Source organism: Miniopterus natalensis, chromosome 9, assembly GCF_054644295.1.
Source record: "Miniopterus natalensis isolate mMinNat1 chromosome 9, mMinNat1.hap1, whole genome shotgun sequence".
Classification (NCBI taxonomy): domain Eukaryota; kingdom Metazoa; phylum Chordata; class Mammalia; order Chiroptera; family Miniopteridae; genus Miniopterus; species Miniopterus natalensis.
The window spans coordinates 38,951,964-38,975,051 of record NC_142089.1 but is presented as its reverse complement, the minus strand read 5'-3'; the positions used below and the strand labels follow the sequence as shown (position 1 = coordinate 38,975,051).

Sequence of the window (23,088 nt, the reverse complement as noted above, 5' to 3'; positions counted from 1 at the left end):
TAACGTACCTCAGGCTTGACTCTCTAAGGTGGTGGTTCCTAAGAGTAAGAGGATTTTTTCTGGGTTTCTTCTGTATCCCTTCAGAGTGCCTCGTATAGTATGTTCCTTCAAATTTGTGTTAATCAGGATTCCTAGTTGCAAATGACAGAAATCCTAACTCTACCTGGCAGAAGCCGAAAACAAACAAACAAACAAACAAACAGGAGGGTGGGAGGTAGAGGAAAGAGGTGTTTATAGGCTCAGGTAACTGACAAGAGCAGTGGCTTGGGGCAGGGTTAGTTCTCAAGCACAGCAACTGAGCCGCTGGCTCATGTGGTCACCCCAATTTGGGTACAGAGCCAGCTCCACCAGGCCTGAGAGTAGACGGGAGGCAGTTTTTCCCGAAGGAGAAGCCAGCTGCTCTTGTCAAAAGAAGGATGAATGGACACTGGGCAAGCAAGGACAACAGATGTCCCTTACCTTATTGAATCAAATTCCTCGGCACTTTAATAATAATCATACTAATAACGATAATAACTGTTCTTCACTGGTCAGGCACCAGACCAAAACCCCATTAGGAACTGCCAGGCAGCAACAGAGCTCTTATTAACCTGCTCTAACTGCAGTGAGCCAGGCCTAGGGGCAGAGCTACAAAGGAGAGCTTACAAATCTCTGACACAGCATTTTAATACCACAGGGGATTTTTTCCTTTCCCACAAATTGTGTTAACCCTTCGGGAACAGGGGGGAAACCCAGTGTAGAGCTCATTAGTGGCTTTCCTTCAGAGCTCTTCAAAGAGGCCCCGTCATTTGCCAACGTGATTTTTCTTAATATTGTGCAGACGGCAGGCTAATCCATCTTCAAATGATCTAATTGCATCTAACTTTCTCTTAAGAAACACTGCGTGGAGTTGCAAAGTCTTAATTGTGGGGTACATGCTGAATGTCTCCAAGATTACAGAGCCAAGTGCTCAAACCAAAGCTGGGGAATTTCCAGTGGAAACTTTCAGGGGAAGAAAATGGAAAGAGAGTGGCAAACTGGAAAGCTTCACCAAGTCCAGTTCTTGGGTCCCCATGTTCATGGCATTGAATAAATGCTTCGGCTCACTGCTTAAGAATTTCCTCTCGATGCTCACGGAGGTTCCCCTTTGCCATGAAAGTCTTATGCTTCCTTCTCTCCACTGATGATGGGGAAATGGAGAAAGTAATGGGGCAGATGAAGGGGGAGGAGCAGGCAGAGGAGCAGCTGGGATCTTCTGGCTGGCTGGGCAAGAAGAAGGACTTGGAGTGGCCAATATTTTCTTAGGTTTTCCTGGCCTTCCACTTTCAGAGCCCAGCAACCTTTACACCCCATGCAAAGGGCCTAATGAAATCAAACAGCTTTACATAAAGGAGGTAAGCTAAGCAGAGGGCAGGGTGAGGAGGGGGGAGGCTGGGGATGGAGCCGGGAATTGCAATGCTTCCTGCGTTGGGGGCAGGGAGGGCGCTCACAAGTGGGTGAGATTAGTGCAAATACCAAAGACTCTCTTTAAGTTCACATTTCTTTTCAATCTTGTTTATCTTATTTCTCTTGTTTATTCACCACAACTAGTCTATGGGGATTCAGTTGTTTTCTGAATTTACGTTAGGGGGGAACAGAGGCTGCTGTGCTGAAGCTGGTGCCTGGCAAAGCTGGGCTCTAAATTTCTGACTCCAAGGTGAGCACCATTCACTAAGCCCCTGAGGGTTTGGGGGCAGGGGCTGGGTCAAGGTCACATGCAGGCTGCCAGCCCCACTGAGGCTCCCGCCCTGTGTAGGTACAGATAACCCAGCTCTCCTGGTCCCTGGCAGGCCTGAGGGACCTATCATTTTTACTAGGATGAAGTCATATATTAAACAATAACATGGTTTCTGTCAGCATCAGGCCTTCGGGCCTTTGTTCTGCCCTCCCCCACAAACATATTTACATTGGCCCTGGCCAACAATATCCCACTTTCCACTCACATTTGCAATCCCTTATGTCTCATCTGGTACACGACGCGCAGAAAATCAGCCCGTAAAGAAGCTGGCAGCAAACCTGCAGCACTTTATTAATTCCACTTTTAAGTCCCTAGTGACAGTGAGAACTGGAGGGCCTTTTGGGTACCAGGGCCCTTCTTTCCTGGAGACTGGCCCACATTCCCCTCACAATCCAGGGCCCCAGAAGGAGTCTCCATGGGCCATTTATATACAACTCCACAAGAAGAAGCCACAAAAAAACGACCCCTAATAACAGGACAAATAGCAAACTTCCATTGAGGGCTTACTATGTGCCAGGCACCATGCTAAGTAAATTACGCAAGTTATCACACTTAATCCTCACGAACCTTTGAGCTGATGCTATATATTGATTACAGAAGAGAAAACCTCACAGGTAATTCTGCAGCCCCAGAAGATTCTCTGCTCTAAGCCAGGCAGCACTGGTGTGTTCCGTTACTCATTGATTGTTTAGATCTCAATCAAGTGCCCTCTTTGTGCCAGAGGTAGTGGACACAAAGATGAGTGGTCCTGCTTGGAGAATTAAACCCTGGGCCACAAAACAGTGTAAACTGGGGAAGCACAAATGCTTCTGGAGAGCGGAGGAAGGGACTGCCCTTCAGGCTGGGCTCTAGCAGCTGAACAAGGAGGGAATACCTTCTTTATTGCTTTCCCCTCCTCTCCTAGCACAGGGCCAAGTGCTTCATCCCACAGAACTCCACTTTTAGGTCACCCGCTGAAGGCCAAGGCTGCTGTAAGAGGCCGAGTGTTCCAGTTGAATAGGGAATGGTCATTTATGCTCTCTTTACCCCATGACAGTTATATGCACATGCAGTTCCCACTCATTCCTAACAGCAAAAAAACATAGATGAAGATAAGACCCATATAGGCTTTGTTAAAGAGCCACCGGGCTTTCTGAGCCTGTACGTGGGGATGTGTAGGTGAGGGTGGGGAACAGGACAAGAGTTAAATACCAGCTCCATCCTAGGCTCTGTTAGGCATTTTTGCATACATTTTTTCATTTGATTTCATTTACTCTGTTTACTTCTAGTGATTTCATCTTTCATACTTGTCTCCTCCCCAGGCCATCTCAGCTCTTCTTACTTTTTAACAACTTATTTCCATCCTAGCCCAAGTCACCAAACCACCATATTTTCACATGTGGACAAGTACAACAGCCACCTTACTAGTCTTCCAGTTCCCGCCCAGACCCTCCCCAGCTTCCACACAGCTGCCAGAGTGGCCTTCTGAGCATAAATTAGAATATATCCCTCCTTCAGCTAAAACCCTCTCATGGCTCCATCCCTCTTGCGTTTTGATGTCCACACACCACCACAAGATTTGGCCTCTGCTTATCTTTTCAACTTCACGTCATTCCTTCCACCCCTCACTCACCCAGTTCTGGCCACATTGGCCCTCTTTCCATTACATGATTGTGCCAAACTCTTATCTACTTCAGGGCCTGAGCTCTTACTGTTTTCTTGCCTAGAATAGCCTTTCTTCCCGCAGCTCTTCACACCCTGGCTCATTCCATTCCTCAGATGTCAGCTAAAATGTCAACTCAACTTCTTACCAGAAAACTTGCTCACCAAGTTGTTAAAAGCAGCCCTTTCCTAACCCCAGACAACTGCACATCACCCAGTCTTCCCATTATATTTATTTTTTTCTGTGCTTGTCTATTTCTCCTACTAGAAGCAAGTACCACAAGGACAAAGAACTTGCCTGGTGCTGTTCACCCATGTATTCCTAAAGCCTTGGCCTGGCACACAGTACCTGCTCGTTTAATATTTGCCAAATTAGCAAATGAATAGTTAAAATTAGCAAATGAACTTGCCCAAGGACTCCTGAGGTGGACATTCTCATTTTGTTGCTCAAGAAAAAGAAACTCAAAGGAGCCTGGAATTCAGATGCATAGGTCTGCGTGGCTGCTATGCCAGGCCTTCTACTACTATGCCAGGGAGTCTTTCAAAGTCATCAAAAAACAGGGAAAATACAGGCTAGAACACGGATGGATCCTGAAACCATTATGCTAAATGAAAGAAGCCAGACACAAAAGGCCACATACTCCATGATTCCATCTATAAAATGTGCAAAAAAGGCAAATCCACAGAGACGGAAAGCAGATTAGTGGTTGCCAAGGGCTGGGAGTCAGGGAGAGATGGGGAGTGACTGCTTAATGGGCCTGGGGTGTCCCTTTAGGATGATGAAACTGTTCTGCAATTAGATAGTGGTGATGTTGCACAACATTGTGAACTTACACTTAAAATGGTTAAAATGGTAAATTTTGTAATGTATAGTTTACCACAACCAAAAAAAGGGCAGCAAAAGCAACGAAGATGTCCCAGGGAGCCAGGTACCCGTAGCTATTTGGAGGCTGAGCCCGGGACCCACTCAAAGCCATGGTCTCCCAGTCGCTTTGCTGCCCTGGCTTCAGACACGGGAGCTACGCTGGCTGCCTCTTCCCACTGTCCTGACCCTCTGCGGCATCTGCCTGCCACGTGGTGCACTGTTTCCAGATGAAGCCTAATCTAAAAGAATAACATTGTACTTTGCAGCTTCATGGGGTTTCTCTTTGCATTTTACCCTTTATCTTTAATCAGGATGATCACCCAATCACACACACACACATGTATATTTTTTAATCCAAGAGGAAATGTAGCCTGCAGAATGCTGCTTTGAAATCTGACGTTCTCATATTTTGAATTCTTATTTTTAGCCCTATACTGATTCAAACAAGCACTATTCTGGAGAAGTTGTGAGTTCTGGAATGTTTTAGCCAAGGAAATCTCTCTTGGCTAAAGGGATGTGGTTGGGGACTGGGATGGGGCTCTGCACTGGAAGATGTCTCACACATCTTCCCAACACCCCAGCCAGGTTCCAAGTTTGACAGAATGCTTCTCATTTGACCCCCAAACATCAAATTTCTCTGTGCTCTAACCATCAGAGTACCCTTTCATGGCTAGAAATCCTGACTTTTTTACTTTTTCCTGACCTCTGTCCTAGGTCCCGGTTCTACAATACAAACTGTCCACTGGATGGTTCCATCTGAAGGCTGGACAGGGTCAGCAACTTTGAATACACTCTTTTTGACTTGGTTCCCTCTTAGCCCACTTTCCTCCATCCCCAGCTCTCTAGTGGCATGGAAGTCACTCTGGGGTACTGGTGCTAGCGTTGGGCCGTGTGCTCTCAGCATCATTCCCTACCCCTACCCCGCTCTGCTCAGCATCCACAAGGGAAGTGGCCTCTGCAGCTGCAATTCTCAGGCTTCCTGTGTCGGGTAGCTCGAAGGCCCATTGTTTCTCTGCCTGCTTTCAGTCTTGGGAGACAGGTGAGAGCGCCTCTCATGGCCCCGGAGCCCACACAACAGGTTTGCCATCATTCCAGCCTCCACAGGCGACCCTCCTCCTAGGCTCCAGGAAAAACCACCCTGCTCTTTGTCCCTCCAGTGTAGGCATGGTTGTGGTTTCCATCTGTTGCTGATCTTTAAGTAGCTTCACCATCCCTGTCTTCTCTACAATTCCATGACCCGTGTAACCAATTCCCTACATTAATTTCCCCGAGTTAAATTCTCAGAGTTGGTTCTGCTTTCCTGCTTGGGTCCTGATGGTGCAGTAGGCATGTGATATCCAGGCTCAGAGTTTCTGTTGCGTCCAGTCCTCTGGTATCTACAATATTTTAGAACTGGGCAGTCTAATGCAAGCCTCCTTCAGGCAAGAAGGGGGGTAGGAGAGGATGGTGCTCAAATCTGGCTGCATTCACAAGAAATAACTTAATGGTTTCAGAATCCATCCATGTTTGATAAAACATCATGTCTGGACATCAGCCTGTGAGATTTTGATTTAATTTGTCTGAGGAGAAGCCTGGGTATGAGTAATTTTTAAAGCTCTTTGGGTAATTTTAATGGATAATTTGAGTTGAGAAGCAGTGCCCAAGATTATGGGACCCTTGCTATTGCTTTGGGAGCATATATAAATATGAACGTGTATGTGTGTGTGTGTGTGTGTGTGTGTGTGTGTGTGTGAGTTTGAGGGAGACAGAAGCAATGAGAAATTGTGAGCACTGACACTGATTATAAACATCAGACCAGAGACCAAAGAGAGAAGAAACATGAACATTAAGCTGAAAAAAATCAAATGCAAATTACGTCATTTATGCAAAGAATACATCATTGTGCTTAGCTACCCTTTAACACAGTCAAGCTTATTCTTAACATTTCATTAACTGTTTGTTGTAAGATTTGGTTGTTTCCCTTAGAAAACTCTGAGTGTGTAACTCAATAATGAACCTGTATTCACAAGTCACACATGCAAACCAGTGTCCTCATTTTCCCATCAACCCTCAGGGCCTGTTAGCGAGGCAACAAGATCATCTGATCGGCATTTAAAAACACCCACCTGAAGGCATCAGAAGGCTGTGTCCACCACTACATCACCCTGCCTCCTGCCGCAGCCCCTTTGCTCAACCTCACACAGAGCCACTCGGCCTACCAGGCAGGAGGCCAGTGGAGAAATATGGGAGGAAAATGCTGCTCTCTTTAGTAGGATATAAACAGAGCCTGCTACTAAAGAGCAAAACCCATAGTTTTTTCCCCTTGACCCAGGAAGCCACACTGCCTCACCCCTTCAGAACTCGGTGATGGTGCTGGCGGGGGTTTCCCGTGTGGGAGTTCTCTGTAAAATCATTCTCACTGACTGACCTAACTGCACAACATCATGCTCGGAATGGGCAGGATGCAAGCACATGGTAGATAAAAAAGGACTATTAACACCTCAGAGCAGAGAAGGAGAGCCCAAGAGCAAATGGCATGAGATCCAGAACTTGAAGAGGTCTTACTATAAATAAAGAAAACAGCAAACTGAGTTTCAATGAGTCATAAAACTTAGAGTTAGAGTAACTCTTCGGTGAGACTAAATTCAAGCTCTTCAGTTTGCAAATAAAGGAACTGGGATCTAAAGCAGGTCAGCAATATGCCCAGGGTCACTGGCTAGTGATAATAGGGAACTAGAACCCAGACCTGTAACTTTTGTCTAAATCCTTGCTTCTCAAAGCATGTGGACTAGCTGTATCAGCACCTGCTGGGACCAGTTAGAAATGCAGAGCCTCAGGCCCTAGACCTACCCTTTAACAACACCCCCAGGTGACTTATACACACATTACAATTTGAGAAGCAGTGCTATAAACCGCACTCTGATTCCTCTGGCATTTTCGGTTCACCCACAGCCAGAGTTGGGTGAACGCTTGAAAAGCACTTGCTCTGTAACTTATAGCAGAAGCTGGTGTTAATACTCATAAACGCGGAAAGGGGAAGTGTAAATGGTGTAGAATGAGGACTTTTAGATCGGTTGTGTTGCCTGGCACCCACATGTATGGCTTAAAAACATCTTCTAAGAATCAGAGGCCTGGAACATAGAAGGAGCTTGATAAAAATGTGTTGAGCAAATGAATAAAACCTTGTCATATGCGGAGAAAAGATTTCAGGACAGAGACTCTTGATGTTCAATTTAACACACATTTGTTGAGTATCCGCTACGTACCAGGTGGCGGGCTAGGTGTGGAGATACGATCATGACTAACACATCGGCTGAGAAGCCCACAGCCCGGTGGACAAGCTTGCAGAATGCGTGCTCCTAGAAAGCAAGGACTTATCTTCCCTCTTCTCTCTTTGAATGTGCCCTGCACACAAGGATATGTTTGCCAATATTCACAAGCATCGTTTTAATTGGAAGCTTTCCACACCCTATTCATTCAGTGGGAATTGTTGAGTGACGGGGGTGGATTGGGATATAAGAGCTTGGCTTTTTAACCTTCTGTACTTTTAGAACTATCTCCCACTGGGATTGGGAAATCCTTCTTATCTAATCTCTCCGCATTCCCTCCATCCGCCCTTCTCTGGGTCTCAGGCAGTTTGATGAAGACACGGAGGTCAGCTACTTCACTGGAGCGGTGCCCCCCCACACATGCGTCCTGGCCCCGCTGCTGAATGACTTCCCGGTCTCCCCCTGCAAGGCACCTCCGCCCTCGCGCTGCCTGAGTATCTATGTTGAAAGTTATCCTTGAGTTTATCTTGAGTTGGAAATTACATTATCACTTCCTGGGCTGGGCCAGCACCCAGCTACACTTCCTCACTGTGGCTGAGGCTTGGAAGCAGATAAGAGAAGGAAAGAATTCATCAAAAGCTGGTCACTTTGTCTTTCTGCAGAAAGGGACTTTAGCCAAAGGCCAATAAGAGAAAAAGAAATAAAGGCTTCAAGGCATCTTATTGGAGTTTACAGCAGGGAATGTTGTCCAGAAGGACTCCAGCTGGAAAGAAGGCATGATCTCTTTGCTCCGATAGCAATGATGATGATGGTGGTGGTGGTGGTGATAGTGATGATGATGATGATGTTAGTAACCTAAGCTCTTAATAAGCCAAGCACAGGGCTAGGTACTTTACACACATTATCTTATTATTTCATTTAATCTTCACAATAATCCTATGGGACAGATACTTTTGTCCACCATGTCCTCTTTATAGACTGATTCTGAAGGAGGCCTCAGAGGATGAAGGAAAAGAAATACAACTTAAATTCATGAAACTTAATTTTACACCAGGCTCCATGCTAGGATTTGCCATCTGTCATAAGGCAGGTGAGATAATGAAGTCAGTCAACAAATATTATCTCACTCATCTGAAACTTATGAAGTTTCACCAGGTGCTAAGTACCTTATATTCATTGTCCCATTACTGCTAACGACAACCCTGAGATAAGTACTGTTATCACCATCTCCTAGAAGAGGACCCTTAGATGCCGTTTTTCTTTTCTTTTCTTTCTTTTTTTTAGTGAGTATTTATTGAATTCTGGCTATGTCCTAAGACTGGGGAGAGAGTGGTACATGAAACAGACAAGGTCCTGATCTCAGGGAGCTTATTTTGCAGAAAAATGAACAAGTGAATAAAACAAAAATGCTAGGTAGTGACAAATGCCCTGATATAAATGAAGAAGGGTAATAAGACAGAAAGTGACTGGGGCTACCATAGATTCAGGGGTCATTTCTGAGGAGGTGACATTTTAGGTGAGAGCTGAATGACAAGAAGGAGGGTGTCATAGAAAGCTTTCAGAGCAAAACCTTCCAGACAGAGAGACCTGCTAGCACAGAAACCCTAAAGCCTCAGAACAAGCCTGGGTGTCCAAGGAACAGAAGCACGGTCAGCATGGCTGGAGCTGAATGATTGAGGTGGGAGCGGGACAAGGGGAGGCCACAGAAGTAGGCAGGGAGCCAGGGCAAGGAGTTGGGAATCTATTCCAAATGGGAAGTCCTAAGGGAGGAAGGGCCCTAATAGGGCAGAAGATATTTTAAATTATTTTTAAATTTTATTTTTCAATTACAGTTTGCATTCAATATTATTTTGTGTTAGTTTCAGGTGTACAGCACAGTGGTTAGACAATCATATACTTTACAAAGTGTTCCCCCTGATATTTCCAGTACCCACCTGGCACCATACATAGTTATTACAATATTGTCGACTATATTCCTTGTGCTGTACTTTATATTCCCCATGACTATTCTGTAACTACCAATTTGAACTTCTCAATCCCTTCACTTCTTTCACCCAGCCCCCCAAACCACCCCCCCTCTGTCAGCCATCAGTCTGTTCTCTGTATCTATGAGTCTGTTTCTGTTTTGTTTGTTCATTTATTTTGTTCTTTAGATTCCACATATAGACTTACTGGTTTAAGGAAATCTCTGTCTAATTGTCTGCTGACCACTAAGCTAACTCAGCAGAGACTTCAGGAGCTGCACATGACAGGGAATACAGGCTGCAGTGAATTCGTTCAGGAAAGTCACCTAACAACAGCAACAGCACACAGCAACATCAAAGAGGAGGTGATCTGATTTTGAGAATTGCCACATTGCATTATTTAAATGTCCACTTTCAATAAAAGGTAGCTCTTTGAAGAAAAAAAATCAATAAAATTGACAAATCTTTAGCTAGACAAGCTAATCTTGGCCAAGAAAAAAAAATTCAAATGAAAATATGAGTTACTAAAATCAGACATAAGAGATACTGTTACTTATACTACAGAAATTAAAAGAATGATAAGGGAAACTATGAACAACTCTGTGCCAACAACTTAGATAATCTAAATGAATTGGACAAATTCCTAGAAAGATACAAACTACAAATCTTAGAAGAATAGAAAAATCTAAACAGACCTAAAACAAGTAAAGAAGTTGAGTTAGTAATTTTGAAACTTCCTACAAGGAAAAGTTCAGGCCCAAATGGTTTTATTGGTAAATTTTACCAAACATTTAAAGAATAATTATCACAAATCCTTCACAACTCTTCTCCAAATATACAAGATGAGAGATTCCTCTTCGACTCATTGTAAGAGGCCAGTATTAACTTGTAATCAGAACTAGACAAAAACATCATAAGGAAAGAAAACTACAGACCAATATCTTTTATAAACAGATGCAAAAATCTTCAACAAAATACTAGCATACTGAATCCAGCAACATCTAAAAAAGAATTATACACCTTGCCCAAGTAGAAATTATTCCAGGAATGTGAGCTTAGCTTAACATAAAAAAAATCAATCAATGTAATACACATTAATATAATAAAGGACAGAAAAATCATAATCATCTTGATAGACAAAGAAAAAGCATTTGACAAAATCCAACATCCTTTTATATTAAAAAACACTCAAGAAAATAGGAATAGAAGAGAACTTTCTCAACTTGATAAAGGGTATCTATGAAAAACCTATAGCTAGAATCACGAAAGCTTTCCCCTTAAGATTAGGAAAAAAGACAGGATGCCAGTTTTCACTACTTCTGTTCAACACTGCACTGGAGGTTCTAGCCACAGTAATTAGGCAGGGGAAAAAGGCATCAATATTGAAAAGAGAGAAGTGAAATAATATCTATTTACAGATGACATGATCTTATAGATAGAATATCCTAAGGAACACACACACAGACTATTAGAGCTAATAAAAGAGCTCAGCAAGAGTGCAGGATATAGGATCAATACACAAAAATTAGGCCCAGCAGGGCGTGGCTCAGCGGTTGAGCATCGACCTAGGCTCCAGGCGATTGGGGTTCTATTCCCGGTCAGGGCACATGCCTGGGTTGTGGGCTCGATCAATGACTCTCTCATCATTGATGTTTCTATCTCTCTCTCTCCCTCTCCTTTCCTCTCTCTGAAATCAATAAAGATATATTTAAAAGACAAAAACAAAAACAAAAATTAGTTGTATTTCAACAGAGTGTCAATAAATAATCTGAAAATGAAATTAGGAAAACAATTACATTTACAATTGCACAAGAAACAATAAAATAGGAATAAATTTAACATAAAAAGAGCAAAACATGTAAACTAAAATCTACAAAATACCCTTGAAAGAGATTAAATAAATGAGAAGGCACCCCATTTTATGGATTAAAGATTTAATGTTATTCAGATAACAATGCTCCCCAAATTGATCTACAAATATAATGCAGTCCCTACCAAAATCCCAGCTGGCGTCTTGTCAAAATTGAACAAGCTGACCTCCAAAGTCATACGGAAATGCAAGACCAGAATAGCCAAAAAAATTATTGAGAAAGAACAGTGTTGGAGGATATGATGATCAGTTGGTTTCTTTAAAGAATAGTTTATTGATTTTTAGAGAGAGAGGAAGGCAAAAGAGAGAAACTTCTATGTGAGAGTGTAACAATGATCAGCTGCGTCCCTCCCCCCACCCCAGGGGATCAAGTCTGCAACCTGGGCATCTGCCCTGCCTGGGAATGGGACCAGCAACCCTCCATACCCAACCAACTGAGCCACACTGGCCAGGGCTGATGATCAGTTTTATGTATCAACTTGGCAAGATATAGTCCACAGTAATTCCGTCAAACATGAAGGTACTCTGTAGATGTGATTAACGTCTATAATCAGTTGATGAATTGTAGGAGGGCATCTAGGATAAAAGAGTGAGTGAGCCTGACTGGATTAGTCAAAAGGCATTAAGTGCAGGAGTAAAGTTTTCCTGAGGAAGATGAAATTCTACCTGTGGAATGCAGGTGAGCATCTGGCCAGGAGTGTCTAGCCAGCCCCTCCTGACACTCTGCCCTGTGGATTTCAAACTTGGCTAGCCAGTCTACACAATCGCATAAGCCAATTCCTTACAATAAATCTCTTTATATCTGTATACATATAAAATTTAACCGGCTCTGTTTTTCCAGTGGAACACTGACTGATACAGAGGACTCACATCTTCTGATTTCAAAACTTACTCCAAACCTACCAATCGAGCCTATGAGGAATTGTACACTTTAAACCTATATAATCTTATTAACCATTGTCACCCCAATAAATTTAATTTAAAAAAAAAAGTATGTTACAACAACAAAAAGACAATGAGAAACTGGCATAAGGATAGGCACATAGATCAATGGAGTAAAATTGAGAGTCCAGAAATAAACACATTTTTAGTCAATTGGTTTTTAACAGGTTGTCAAGACAATGGGTACAGAATAGTCTTTTCCACCAATGATGTTGGATGACTGGATTTCCATATGCAAAAAAATGAATCTGTATTCCTACCTCATACCATATACACAAATTAACCCAAAATGGACAAAAATCTAAATATAAAAGCTAAAACTATAAAACAAAAACTCTTTAATTATACTGAATTTTACTTTACAAAAACTTTCCAGTATCAGAGAAAAATGATTCACTGTTTATTATTATAGAAAATCATAATTAATTAGAAACATGCAAGTAAATGTATCTTACGATTTTAGAAATTTCTGAGAATTTCCAGGAATTCTAATTTGTTGATCCTGAATTACAAAGATTAATACCCACCAGGAATTTGGAAGCACTGCTTTCTCACTTCCTTTAAGTCATCCTCAAATGTCATCGTAGTATATTTCCATATGTACTCATCTCTGCTATAAAACTAAAACTCTTAGAAGAGATTGGAGTAAATCCTTGTGACCTTGGATTAGGCAATGCTTTCTCAAAAGCACAACCAACCAAATAAAAAAATAAACTGAACTTCATCAAAATTAAAAAATTTTGTTTCAAAGAACACTATTGAGAAAATGAAAAGGTAGCCACAGAATGGAAGAAAATATTTGTAAATCATGTATTGTATAATAGTAGAGCATCTAACATATGTAAAGAACTCTTACAACTCAAGAATAAAAAGACAAATAACCTACAATAGCTAAGATCTGGAAACAGCCCAAGTGCCCATCAGTAGATGAGTGGATAAAAAAGCTGTGGGACGTTTACACCATGGAGTACCATGCAGCTGTCCCTTTGGGACAGTATGGGTGGACCTGGAGAAAATGATGCTGAGTGAAATAAGCCAGGCAGCGAAAGACAAATACCACATGATCTCACTTATATGTGGAATCTAAAGAACTTAATAAACTGATGAGCAGAATAGATTCAATGACATGGAAGCATAGATGAGACCGACGAATGTCAGAGGGATGGAGGGGGGCGGGTGGGTGGAGGGGGAGAGAGTCACCAAAGAATTTATATGCGTATATGCTCAACCCAAGGACACGGACAATGGTGGGGAGAGGGACTGGGGAGGGGGGTGGGATGGGGTGGAACAGGGCATTGGGGAGAAAAAGGGACATCTGTGATATTTTAAACAAAAATAAAATTTAAAAATTAAAAACAAAAAAGACAAAAAACCTAATTAAAAAAATGGGCAGGGAATTTGAACAAACATTTCTCCAGGAATATATAAATGGCCAACAAGTACATAAAAAGATGCTCAATACCATTCATCATTAGGAAAATGCAAATCAGAAACACAATAAAATACAACTTTACAACCACTAAAATGGTTATAATAATAAAAAATAAATAGAGGGAAAATATGCATTGGAGAAGCTGTGAAGAAATTAGAACCTACATACATTCCATGGAGGAATATAAAACGGAGCAGCTCCTTTTGAAAACAGTTTTGCAGTTCCTCAAAAAGTTAAACAGAATTACCACATGCCCTAGGAATTCCATCCCTAGGTATATACCCAAGCAAACTAAACCCCCCCCCCCCAAAAAACTCATATAGGAACGATCAGTGCAGCATTATTCAGAGTAGGCAATAAGCGGAAGCTACCCAAATATCCATTAACAGAAGAATGGATAAAACAAAATATGGTATAGTCAAAAAATGAATATTATTCAGCCATTAAAAGGACGACACAGTGACATGGAAGCATGGATCAGACTGATGAATCTCAGAGGGAAGGTAGGGGAGGATGGGAGGGTGAGATTAACCAAAGAATCTATATGCATATATGCATAACCCACGGACACAGACAATAGTGTGGCCAAGGCCTGGGGAGGGAGGGGAGAGGAGAGGGTGTGGGGTGGAAGGGGTGAATGGGGAAAAAAGGGGACATCTGTAATATTTTGTACAATGAAAAAAAATTGTATCATAAAGTTTTTAACAGAATTAAAATATCTATGTCTCTAAAAAAAAAAAAGTGATGCATGCTATAATGTAGATTAACCCCGAAATCATCATGGTAAGTAAAAATAGCCAGATACAAGAGAACAAATATTGTAAGATGTTAGTGATGTGACGTATCTAGGCCAGGCAAACCCGTGGACAGGAAGCAGAGTAGAGGTTACCGGGGCCTGAGAGGAGCTTATTTTTGAGGTGACAAAAATGTTCTAAAGTAAGATAGTAGTAACACAGATAGCAGTAATACAACTCTGTGACTATACTAAAAACACTGAGTTTAACGCTTCTAATGGGGAATTTTATACTATGTGAACTATGTCTCGGTGAAACTGTAGAAGAAAAGGGGGGGCAGGAAGGGAAGGAGGAGGAGGGGGGAGAGGAAGGACAATAGCAACAAAGCCAACTGCTGCCCTGAGCCCACAGCCGAAGGTGCACAGAAAACACTTCGATGAGAGGGAAGCGTACGCGTGGGAACCCCTGCCCCCAGGGGCTGGCACTCGGGGCTGGCACAGCAGCCCCCAACCTTTACCGCCCGCTCCTGTGCCCCGCGCTGCTCTGGCCCCAGGCCCCCCTGCGCCTCCTGCCCCGTGCCTGGGTAACTGGGACGGTCTGTGCGCCGCGGCACTGGCATCCCAACAAGGCAAGAGATGACTTCATCCATTTCTCAGATTCTTCCTCCCAGCTTGAATGCCATAGACTCTTACACAACAAACAGTCATTCCTATTCTTACCAAGTATCCATTTCCCTGCTTTTCTTCATATTGCAACCAGCGCTTCTGAAAGTTCTCATAAATTAGCGTACTATTTGCAAGAGTTTCACATGGCTGAGAAAAATTTTTCAATATAAAGTGTTATGGGTGGAATTGTCCCCCCCCCCCCAAATCTATACGTTCAAGTTCTAATACTCAGTACCGCGGAAAGCGACGTTGCTTGTTAATAGGGTCTTTATAGAGGTATTCAAGTTCCAGTGAGGCTATTGGGGTGGGTCCTGATACCATATGAACTGGTGTCTTCATAAAAAACAGAAACTCGGAGACATACACACAGGCAGAACGCCATGTGAATATCAAGGCAGAAATTACAGTGATGCCTCTAGAAGCCAAGAATACTGGCAACCTGGGCCGGTACGGCTCAGTTGGTTGAGTGTCATCCTGTGCACCAAAGGGTCACTGGTTCGATTCCCGGTCAGAGCACATATGCCGGTTGTGTGTTCAGTCCCCAGTCGGGGTGTGTACAGGAGGGAACAGATGGATGTTTCTTTCTCACTTCAATGTTTTTCTCTCTCTATCTCCCTCTCCTTTCCTCTCTCTAAAATCAATAAAAATATATATATTTTAAAATAATGCTGGCAAATCACCAGAAGAGCTTCTTCCTCACAGCCCTCAGAAGGCACCAACCCTGTTAACATCTTGATCTCCCACTTCGAGCCTCCAGAACTGTAGACAATACATTTCTGTTTAAGCCATTCAATGTGGTAGTTTATTATGGCAGCCTTAGAAAACTAACACATTAAACAATTCATATTGCTCTTCAGTTTGCACGCATATAGGATAATGTATAAAGCATGATACTGATTTTATAATGAAATTATACTTTGAATATATTCTGCAATAATGATTATTTATCATATGACCCCATTACTCTATTTGAACACAACGTACAAACTTCTTAGTACACCTGCTAAAATTCTTAGCAAATTTGGTATTGCTTTAGGAATTTCATTGAGAATTATAGTTGCTACTGGCTCCGGGAAGCATAGTTTCTCTAAATTATAATTAGTTTTAAGAAGTAAGAATTGCAATGACTCAAGAAAGTTTGTCTCATTTGGTACTGTTGTCAAAAAAATACACACTATGTGTAAAACTTGTGTAAAACAACATAGGTAGTCATTTTGCAGAAATGAAAGCCATAAAAAAATTTTAATGGAACTAATATATAACAACCTACAAATTATCAATCTACAATCTACAACCTATCATATCTCTGGCCCATTAACAGAACACCAAGAAACGCATAATAATCATTAAAGTAGTCTTTTGATAGTTCCTGGCTTTCAGTCAGATAAAAACCATAACTCTGCACATATTTTTTATTCTGTCATTTTGAAGGTATATTTGTCAACGTGGGAGGATAGAACATATTTCATCTAACAGTTTGCTGGCTTGATTTATAACTTTTAAATATTTAGACGTGCGGTATGTGGGCCTCCTCTTGTACTCATGCCCCAGGCCCTGGAATTGTTAGAGGTGGGCCAGGACCCAGCAATGACAGAAGAAAATAAAGCCCGAAGCTATGAACAGAAGCCAAACTACTAATGTCTCAAACTTGCTCCTGCCACAAACTAAAAATGCCATCCTGTGAGCTTCATGTGACCAGCTAATGCAGTCCCTACAGGGAGTGACAGGTACCTCACATGCTTTGTCTTCCTGGGCCACAGTCGTGAGGGATAAGCCTTTCCCAGTTGGGGGCTGTGTTGCCAGCCCTGTGGCCTCAAAAGGCACTTAGATCTCACCATGTTTCATACACATAGATTTCACTGTGTTAAACGTTAGGGTTGTGCCATGGACTTGCATCTGATCTCCTTACAGTAACTCTGCTGTGCCACCTTCAGCTAAACAGCAATTTTTTGACTGCACTTCACTTCTATCTTGGAAAAAGCACTGTGCAGTTTAACAAAAGGCTTTCGGAGCAGTGCTAAAGATTATGATATTTATACCCCGTGGCTACCTGTCCCATTGTAGTGAGGTTTGGCTGCTTGTTGGGGACTCTGAGGGTAGGAATGGGAACTGGCATTCTACTTGTGAATTAGACTTAGGAAGAGAGGAACTCTTAGAGACAGGGTTAAGTAGTGGCAGCTGAGAGAAAAAAGTAGGATATGCCATTGGTTTCTAAGGGAAAGAGAAAAAAGGGGTGTCAAAATGCCAACTGGCAATGCCACAGTGAGGATGGAGACTGAACGGCCCAAAGCTCCTTGGGATTTCCAACAGCAACTGCATCTTACTGTAGCTCCCTCCTGGCAAAAATGGCAACTAGACATTTCATGCTCTTGCTGACTAACACGATGGGTAACTGGACAGCTAAGATAAAACAGAGGTGCCTGACAGCAAAGGATACTTTTAGCTATGCTTAAGCATCTTTAAGGACTTCAATACCCTCTCTGTAAACAGCTCATGAGGGTGGTACACAGTAGCCCCCCTAATCTGCAATTTTGCTTTCCATGGTTTCAGTTACCATGGGTTAATCTTGGTCCAAAAATATTAAATGAAAAATTCCAGAAATTAACAATTCATAAGCTTTAAATTCCATGCCATTCCTCTCGTCTCCATCCTGTCTGGACGTGAATCACCCCTTAGTTCAGTGTATCCATGTTGTACATGCTACCTGCCTGCTAGTCACTCAGTAGCCATCTCGGTGATCGGATCGACAGACCTGGTATCCAGTGCTTGTGGCCAAGTAACCCTTATTGTACTTAACAATGGCCCCAAAGTGTAAGTGTAGTGACATTTGGATATGCCAAGGAGAAGCCGTATGTATGTTCAGGAAAAAACATCATATAAGGGTTCACTGCTACCTGGTGTCAGGCATCCAGCAGGGGGTCTTAGAATGTACCTCCCATGGATAAGCGGGAACTACTTACTGTACTATCTTTGTGTAAAATTAAAAACCATGTGAGACAAACTGGGTTTATCAGAAAGGTAGCAGCAAAGTAAAACTTAAAAAGAAAGGTCATATCAGTGTTTGAAAAGAATTTTGATAATAAAAAAGGGAACTTTCTGGTACAAATACAACAGGTAGAAAGTCAACCACCCAGTGCTTAATAATAAAGGCAGATTAGTGAAAAGCACATTAATCAACCTGGGATACAGATTATCAACCATATTTGAAACACAGATTAAGAGGAACAAATAAGGAACCCGGGTGGGAAGTATTTTTACAGCAAGTAACAAAAGTTGTAATCTTTGTTTAAATAAGACTTCAAAAGGATTCCATGTATCAATCAATTGTGAGATCATTTTAAAAAAAGATTAACTTTAAGAAATGCAAGGCAGACCAACCAAACTTGTGACCTATTTTAGATCAATCAACATTTTCTACCTGGGCAAGTAGAATGCAATTAGCACTTGGTGATTTTAAATATTTCTTTTACAGTTGCCTTTAACCAACTGATGAAATAGCAGAACAGTGTGGCTGATGGCCAACGTTTATTTTTTACCCATTACCTATTTTATTAATGGGATTGTGGGCCACTGGGCCTCCAGGCACACACAAATATATTAAAATATCCCACATTGTAATTAGTGGCACAGTGGGGATTAGAGCAAATAAAGTGGCTGTTATGTTTGCCACGGGTATAGTCCAGGTCAGAGATTTTGATGCTCTCATGGCAGAACCCAGTGAAACTTATTTCAGAAGTCTACAACATACGAAATATATTTTCTTGCAAAGCAAGAGTTTTAATAAATGGGTCTCCCCCCCCAAATAAAAATACACATTAAAAATACCCCAAATGGATACTTATGGAGTGAAAGAACAGAATCCCTTAGCCAGGAAAAAGGGCAAATGTATTAATAATAGTGTTAGTGAAAAAAACTGGATCTTTAGACTCCGTTAACAACGGATTCAAAATGAATCAAACTTCATGTAACTCTCCACCCAGGCACAGTGCTTTCTCCCCCTGTGTGAGTCAGAGCTTTGGCCTCTGAGTTCTTTAAAGGGAATAAAAATAAATGAACACCTCCTTGTTGACCTGTCAGTGACCAACGCATCGGACATGCTTGCAGAAACATAGACTAGACCCTTTCAAGCTAAAGGCCAGAGTCAAGTTCTTAAGACAGCACCATATCATTTTTTGTTTGTTTGATTTAACCAAATCCACTGTTGTAAATAATGTTAGATTCATTTTCAAATAGTAAATGTAAGCAGATTTTTGCTTTGATCGTTCAGAACCAACACCACGCCTGCGATTACTGCCAATGCTAGTCTCCTGTGGATCTTCATATCAGAGAAAAAGCAAAAAGGAATGAGGGCCGCGCAAACTGGAATGAAATCTGGAAACATCGTGTTTTGGCCCAAGCAGTGGACAACATTGCCTTTGCCCTAGAAATCTCTGGAGAAACAGAAATGACAAGGAAGGAAATAAAAGTACTTACGAGGCTCCTGGACTTGCAGTGGGAGGGGGGCCTGAAGAAATGAAAGAAAAACAAAAGAAACAGTCAGTCTGGGTTATTGGACAGTGAGCATGGGTACAGTCAAACCATTACAGATTAAAGTTCTCAAATCTCCTGGGGTGATATTTATTTTTCTGGGATTTATCCTTTTGCTCCAGCCCCCCCGCCCAACCACCTCTACAAAACAGCATACCAGTGAGAACTTGTCTCTATCTCACAGTTCAGGCCTGAAAAATGCTAAGACAAGTGCTGAAAAATGAGTCAGTAGAGTAGGCGTCCTGGCAGGACCCAGGGAGTTTCCAACGGGAGGATGAGTGGTTGCGCCGGACTCCGGGGCAACTGGCCACTGGCCACGGCAGGGCCTTTGATGGCCGCTGGACAGAAAAGGGGTACGTGTGCTGCGAATCTTTCCAACTTCTCCCTCACTGCACAGAGCGGCGGCTGTGGGCTCAGACACATCTGGATTCCACCCCTGCTCTGTTGGTTACTTAGCTGGGCAACCCTGAGCACGGGAGGTAACTACTGGGCCTTGGTTTACTTATTTGTAAAATGGGCACAACTGGGCACGCAGTACATTCTCAGCACATGTTCCCTCCCTCCCTCCTCACCCCAACAGAGGCTGAGGGCCAAAGCCAACCCCAGTAGGAGGCTGCTTACCAAACTTGACAAACAAGACTCCAGTGGTAGAAACCACCTTCTTGCCGTTAGTCGCCACGCACTGGAAGTAGCCGGTGTCGGTGGTGTCCAGGTTTCTAATCCGCAGCCGAGAGCCATAGTTGGTCGCCCGAAAGGAGATCCTCCGGGGCTCCTGGACCACAGGCGCATCGTTTTTGAACCAGCGGATGGTGGGAGGCGGATTCCCAGAGACTTTGCAGTGCAGTTCGGCCGTCTGCCCCAGGGACGTGGTGATGTTATTCATGGGTTCGTCAAGGGTCAGGTAAGAATCTGTGAGCACAGGGCGCAGGAGGCAGGTGAGAGGCTCAGACAGCTGGACAGCACCTCCAAGTACCCCCAATCCATAGCACGGTGCCCCGGGACTACAGAGACTGAACAGGAGCAGCACCGTGGAGACAGACAAGGCACGAAAGTATCCATTTGCCAAGACCCCGTGACTATGGAACAATCACCCACAGAGCCTGCTGCTTGGAAGGGAATGTGTTACTAACCATGGCATGAAACCCAAAGTTTTCAAATGACTATATAGTACCCAAGGAGAAATGTACTTTCCAGGACAAGACAAAATGAGCTTTTGTGTTTCAGAGTATTAATGTGTTATAGTTGATATGAGTAACATTATGGAAATATTTATTGCCCCATCACTTTGTCTGCCAATGACCTGGCCTTCGTAATCTTTACATCATCTCAGGCAGGAAGATTTCTGACATCCTTCCTGATCTTGTACCATGTGGACATACAGCAGGTCCTCTAATAACATCATTTCGTTTAATATGGTTTCATTAAAATGTTGATAAGATGCTGTGGGAATTTAACTCTTGTTTAGATCAATTAGCCTATGGTAAAATTGGTTTAGTTATAGTCTGTTTCCCTTCAAGTTGCAGAACCTATCGACTGAATTAGGTGACCTACTATAAATAATCTTGCTTCTGCTTTTCCAGTTTTTCACGCTTTCTTTCTTATCAAAAGTGCCACAATGTTAAGAATGGTGTTATCTTGGGGTGGGGAGATACTAAATGAAATTTTACCTCTCGGTCTTCTTCACCATACTGTTTGAATCTGACTCTATCCAACTTCAAGATTCGCTATAATCAAGACAGTGTGGTATTGGTAAAAGAACAGACAAATAGATCAATGAAAAAGAATGGAGAGCCCCGGGACAGACCTAAATAAACGCAATCAACTGATTTTTTACAAAGAGGCAAAAGAGTCTTTTCAGCAAATGGTGCTGGAACAAATGGACATCTGCAGGCAAAAAAACACCCTTCACAAAATATAAATCAAAATAGATCACTGACCTAAATATAAAATGCAAAATTATAAAATTCCCAGAAGGTAATATAGGAGAAAATCTAGATAACTTTGAATATGGTGATTACTTTTTAGATATAATGCCAAAGACATGATCCATGAAAGAAATCATTGATAAGCTGAACTTCATTAAAACTGAAAACTTCTGCTCTGAAAAAGGCAATGTCAAGAGAATGAGAAGACAAGTCACAGGCTGGGAGAAAACAGTTGCAAAAGACACATCTGATTATGGAATCTTATCTAAAATATACAAAGAATTCTTAAAGCTCACTAATAAGCAAACGAACAATCTGATGAAAAAAAAAAAAAAAAGGCTAAGACCTTAGCAGACCCTTCACAAAGAAGATATAAAAAAGGCAAATAAGCCTATGAAAAGATGCTCCACATCATATGTCATCAGGGAAATGCAAATTAAAACAACAATGAGATACCACTAGACATCTATTAGATTGGTCAAAATCCAGAACATTGATAACACCAAATGCTGACAAAGACATGGAACAACAGAAACTCTCATTCACTACTGGTGGGAATGCAAACTGGTAGAGCCACTTTGGAAGAGTTTGAGAGTTTCTTCCAAAACTAAATATTACTCTTACCATTTGATCCAGCAACCTTTCTCCTTGGTATTTACCCAAAGGATTTGAAAAACTATGTTCACACAAAACCATGCACACAGATGTTTGTAGCTTTATTCATTTAACTGCCAAAACCTGGATGTAAGCAAGATATCCTTCGGTAGATAAAAGGACAGACTGTAATACATCCAGACAATAGAATATTATTCAGCACTAAGAGGAAATGAGCTATTAAGCCATGAAAAGACATGAAGGAAACTTAAATGCATATTACTAAGTGAAAGAAGCCAATCTGAAAGGGCTACATACTGTATGATTTCAACTATATGACACTCTGGAAAAGGCAAAACTATGAAGACTGTAAAAAGATCAGTGGTTTCCAGGGGTTGGAGCGGAAGGAGGGGAGGAATAAATAGATGAAGCACAGAGGATTTTTAGGGCAATGAAAATATTCTGCATGAAACCATGGTGGACACATACCATTATACACTTGACTAAACCCATAAAATATACACCGGCAAGAGTGAACAGCAATGGAAACTATGGTATTTGGGTGATTATGATGTGTCAGTGTAGGTTCATCAATTTTAACTGATGTACTATCCGGGTGGGGGATGTTGATAATGCAGGAGGCTGTGCATGTGCAGGAGCAGGGAGTATATAGGAAACCTCGGTATCTTCCTCTCAATTTTGCTGTGCATATAAACCTATTCTAAAAGTATATTTTAAAAAAACTATTTTGACTCCAGGGTCCATGTTTTAGGACAGAAATTCTCAAACTTTTTGTTTCAGGGCCCCTAATATACTCTTTAAAATATTGAATACTCAGAGATAATTTTAAAATATTTGTTTAGTAATTTATTGAAGTTAAAAATAATCTCATTAATTGTTAATGTAAATATATTTTAGTGAAAAA

The 23,088-nt window shown here is 42.0% G+C and overlaps 1 protein-coding gene across 1 annotated transcript in view; it reads right to left on the bottom strand.

The window, feature by feature from the left end:
• The window catches only part of ROR1 (ROR family WNT receptor 1), a 141,920-nt gene that overhangs the window by 95,248 nt on the left and 23,584 nt on the right, over positions 1-23,088 (bottom strand). Inside the window, exons 2-3 of the mRNA XM_016208418.2 lie at positions 20,266-20,553; positions 19,591-19,621 (exon numbers count right to left, since the gene is read on the bottom strand). Coding sequence (XP_016063904.2) covers positions 19,591-19,621; positions 20,266-20,553 — 319 coding nt within the window. The remainder of the gene's footprint in view (positions 1-19,590; positions 19,622-20,265; positions 20,554-23,088) is intronic.